General features: G+C 31.7%; 1 protein-coding gene across 1 annotated transcript; it reads left to right on the forward strand.

Moving 5' to 3' along the window:
- The first annotated feature begins 1,628 nt into the window (after window positions 1–1,628).
- LOC118753190 (peptidoglycan-recognition protein SA-like) lies at window positions 1,629–2,692 on the forward strand. Its single transcript, XM_036488062.1, has 3 exons — window positions 1,629–1,981; window positions 2,206–2,324; window positions 2,384–2,692. The coding sequence occupies exons 1-3, from the start codon at window positions 1,707–1,709 to the stop codon at window positions 2,566–2,568; spliced, it is 579 nt and encodes a 192-aa protein (XP_036343955.1). The 5' UTR covers window positions 1,629–1,706; the 3' UTR covers window positions 2,569–2,692.
- Window positions 2,693–4,421: the final 1,729 nt, after the last annotated feature.

The raw sequence follows: 4,421 nt of genomic DNA on the forward strand, positions 1-4,421 counted from the left end.
TGTACATACATGCACATTTGATCAATTCACAGTACGGCATAGCTTAACCAATTACCTCAGAAAAATTAATTTGTTTCTTGTTATGTAGCAACTAACTTTTTGCGAACTATACTTACTTGAAGAAAATGGCTATAAGAAGTTTTTTCCTCTCCTGTACAATTTTTAAATTGGGACCTAGGAACTTTTTACTCTACATATTTACATATGTATGTATAAATGAATGTTTCTTTTTTTTTGGTCCAAATTTTTGTATAGTTTATATGTAAATTCAAAACTTTAAAACCGTTTTTCTCGATTTATTTTTTATTTTTGAGTTATGCCACTATTGAAGTAAATGAGCGGTGTGAGTATTACATTGCGTATTAAGAAATAATTTAATGCTCGATAATACGACTACTAACTCTTATTTATTTAAATATGTATATGTACAAATATGTAGTATTTACCGGTAGGCGGTAGAATCAAAATGATCGATCATCGAAACAGGTTTCCACTTGTGACGTTTCAAAGCAAACAAAATTTGCAAAAACGCTGGTACATGTTAAATGTAGATATGCGTATATGTATGTACATTAGGGTGCCCATCGAAAATGTTATTTTTGGAAATTTCGAGACCCTACCCCCTAATTTGATTCGTTTTTATAAGAAATATTATTGCCTATTTTTATATTTTTATAGATTTTTTAAAGGTCATTCGATTTAGGTCAGAAAATAGGATTTTGTAGATTTATGTGTTTTGAATGACTATTTTTGATTCGATTTCAAAGATCGAATATGATCTGTGAAGAGGATATATAGGCCTTTAAAATGGTTTATAATAATCTATTGTCGGCTTGATGGGATTTTTTATCTAATAAATTAAAAAAGACCAATACATATTTCTCTTAATTTTTTAAAATTTGACCATCGATAATTTCTACAATTTCAAAATATCGACTACTATCTAAAATTAAATCTAGTTTTAAATAAACTCATAGCCCACTTATTGCTATCGCATAAAAATTGTCGAAGTTAGGCGACTTTTCTTAAAAAGGGCTTTGAATTTATATGTGTGTATGTACCGGAATCTCAGATTTTTTGAGCAGTGTGGCTAAGGAGTTCATCAATATTTATTCAAAATTGATATATACAATCGCTCTTTAGCAAAAAGGGGGGGGGGGGGGGTTCAAGAAATTTTAGGAAAATGGCTGTGCCACCGCCCACTTATATATATGTATATGCGTATCTCAAAAACTACTTGACCGATCTCGACCAAATTTGTTATACACATTGTGCTTAGTGTCCTTAAGTACAGTCTTCAAAATTTTTGAAATGGAACAAAACCTACTCTCCCTAAAATATAGCTAGCTTTGAGTTTTTTGAAATTACCGTTACGTTGGTGGAGCCCGTAACTTTTTTAACATTGGTAGGTTTTATTTAGCCCACCCTGTATGTACTTATGTACAAATGTGAAAATACATACATGTGTACACATGCAAAAGCTCGAAATTTTTTCTTGGTAGCAAGAGAGTGATGAGCTCGAATGAGTACAATCAAGAATATTTGATGAGCCAGGTTCAGCGCGCATTACCGCTGTTGATAATAAAACAAAGCTCCAAGTGCGAGTGTAGCGATCAGTTGCAGAAAGGCATTCTAACGCGGTGGATCGGTAGAGATTTTTTTTTGTACGCAGAAGCAGATACAATATAAAAGGAAAGAGTCTTAAAATGCGAAACATTCCTTTGTTTGTTCTACTTGCCCTGTTATGTTACCTAAGTGAGGTTTCGACCGGCAAAAACGATTGTCCGCGTATTAAGTTAAAACGTCAGTGGGGTGGTAAACCGGCTACTGCAATAACTTACCAAGTGCCGCCAATTCGCTATGTAATCATTCATCACACAGTTTCGGATGAGTGTGATCAGTTTCTGAAATGTGCATCGATTTTACAGAGTACACAAATTTATCACATGAATGATTTAAAATACGATGACATCGGTTATAAGTAAGTGAATTGGAAATTGTTCGCATTTTGTTTTCATTTATGGTTACGCCCCACAATTTGCGCGGCTGCACTTATTATCACTGAACGAATCTGAATTGGGTAAACCCAGTGAAAGTTTGCTACTACATCAAATATTAACGTTTTTGCTACACTTTTTCAGTTAAAACAAAATACTTATATAGAAGCGATCAATCATTTATTTTCCTTGTTTTTGTTTTTTGCAGTTTCCTCATCGGCAAAGATGGCGTCATTTATGAGGGCACTGGTTGGGGCGTGCGCGGTGCACACACCTATGGCTACAATATGAATGGCACAGGTATTGCTTTTATCGGCAACTATGCAGGTATGTTATCCTTACTTTAAGTAATTGCCCAAATGATTCTCAAATCTTTCTATTTTTAGAAAAGTTGCCATCGCGCTCAGCTTTGAATGCCGCCAAGAAGCTTTTGGCTTGCGGTGTGAAGGAAGGTGAATTAGATCGGAATTATATACTTTTGGCAGCTTCACAAGTAATCAGTACGCAAAGCCCGGGCTTAATATTATATAATGAAATACAAGACTGGGATCATTGGTCTATAAATCCTTAAATATCTCAATTTTTTTTGGTATTGTGTATACTAAATATGCATTTAAGAAACAATTATAAAACCTCGATCTTTTCTACTCGAGCTTGAAATTTGGTTTGGTATAATGGTAAATCCTTTTCATTTTGGTAAATTTTTGTTAGTGTATTTTGTCTGAAAAACAAGCAAAGCTTTCATTTACCGCTTCATTTTTCGTAGTTATCTATATATTATAAATTTCTTTCCAAAGGTGTAGTCTACTTTATTGCATTCATTTTCGAGGCGAACATATCGTGCTCCACTCAAAACTAATTTTACTGGAATTATGAGGAACTTTTGATTGCCTTTTTTTTCGTCAGTGGCAACCCTGCTTACAATTCGTAAATATGTACCTACAGTAGTGACTCAAACAAATGAAAATATTTAAATATTCGTAATGTTTTTCGAGCTAAATTTTTTTGTTTGTTATTGTTCTATAAAATATACCGTCCAAGCTTTAACCTGTTATTTTTCTATAAAATATACCGTCCAAGCTTTAACCAAAACCATATAAATCACAGTTTCAAACTTTTTTATACTTTAAAAAAATTCAACAAATTTTCATCAAATTTCAACTTTTTAATCTGAATATTTAGAAAATTCTCAAAAATCAACGCGATTTTTTAGTCGGCAGAAACTTGCACTTAATTAGACTAGAATTTTAATGGCTTTAAAACTGCATACCCAAAAATGTTCTAAAGAATCAGATTAAAAATATTAGATTTCGATAAAAATTTGTTGAATTTTTCTAAATTTTGTATAAATTTTGAAACTGTGATTAATATTCTTTTGGTCACCAGTTCCGAGTTTATTCGATTGCTGAGTATTAGGCCTTATGTTGGACGAAAGGCAAGTATGAAGGACTCCAAATGGAGAAAATTAGCCAATGGTTACACAAATAATGGAGTAAATTAATCGACTAAGACTTGCGTTAAAAGGTTAAAATTTAAAAACTAATTAATAGAATTAAAGTAAAACCTGTGGAAAATTAACAATATAATACTTTTTTTCGCAAAATCTATAAAGAACCCTTTTATTTTTCATGAAAAAAACCTGTGCGTCAGTTTTTATTTTACACCCCGTACAGCTACCATTTATACCCAAACAAGAAGATCCCTTAATTTCGTGGAAGCATAGTCGCTAAGAATTTCCAAATTTGTTTACACCTCTTTCTTTGTTTCAATGCTTCTTTTCATAATGAAAAATATATAAACTTTTAACTCTTACTACTAATTAGATACTATTAAATTTGATTATAAAAATACAAAAAAAAAATCTGAACTATATTTTTAAATAGAATCTTTTTTAGTCGGATATCAGAAAAACGGCCGCCTAAGCCGGGATCCGTATATTTACCGTTGGAAGACAAAAAATAAAAAAAATGCACTACATATTCAGAGGAAGCGGAATGTAAGTTGATGGTACCGAAGTTTCTCTTAAGCTTTTACTACAAAAACACATAAGATCATTAAATAATTTAGAATTTAACGAAATGGATATTTTTTTTATTAAATCCATGGGCCTGTTGTTTTTAACAAGGACCGAAGATAAGCGGTAAATATCAAGGTTTTTTGTTTTTTCAGCATTGCAAAATCGTTACTTTTTGATTTTTATTTTTCCGGTTAAGAATAATCGTTAAATTTGGATTTTTATTTTTTCGAAACAAATCTAATCGTTCGATAAAAAATACTCGTTATTTTGGATTTTTAGTTTTTTGATCACGTTTAACCATTATAATGGAATTTATGGCCGATTGAAATTTTTTACATATCTAATTGGAACAGTTGTTTTCGAATTCAGAATAACCCCGAAAATCAATTTCATCTGTGATTGGGCGC

Source organism: Rhagoletis pomonella, unplaced genomic scaffold (assembly GCF_013731165.1).
Source record: "Rhagoletis pomonella isolate Grant_MI unplaced genomic scaffold, Rhpom_1.0 Rhpom_scaffold_02172, whole genome shotgun sequence".
Classification (NCBI taxonomy): Eukaryota; Metazoa; Arthropoda; class Insecta; order Diptera; family Tephritidae; genus Rhagoletis; species Rhagoletis pomonella.

Coding starts and splice junctions, on each gene's coding strand:
- LOC118753190 (XM_036488062.1), top strand. CDS start 1,707: ATGCGAAACATTCCTTTGTTTGTTCTACTTGCCCTGTTATGTTACCTA. Junction 1,982..2,205: donor TACGATGACATCGGTTATAA/GTAAGTGAATTG, acceptor TGTTTTTTGCAG/TTTCCTCATCGGCAAAGATG. Junction 2,325..2,383: donor TTTTATCGGCAACTATGCAG/GTATGTTATCCT, acceptor TTCTATTTTTAG/AAAAGTTGCCATCGCGCTCA.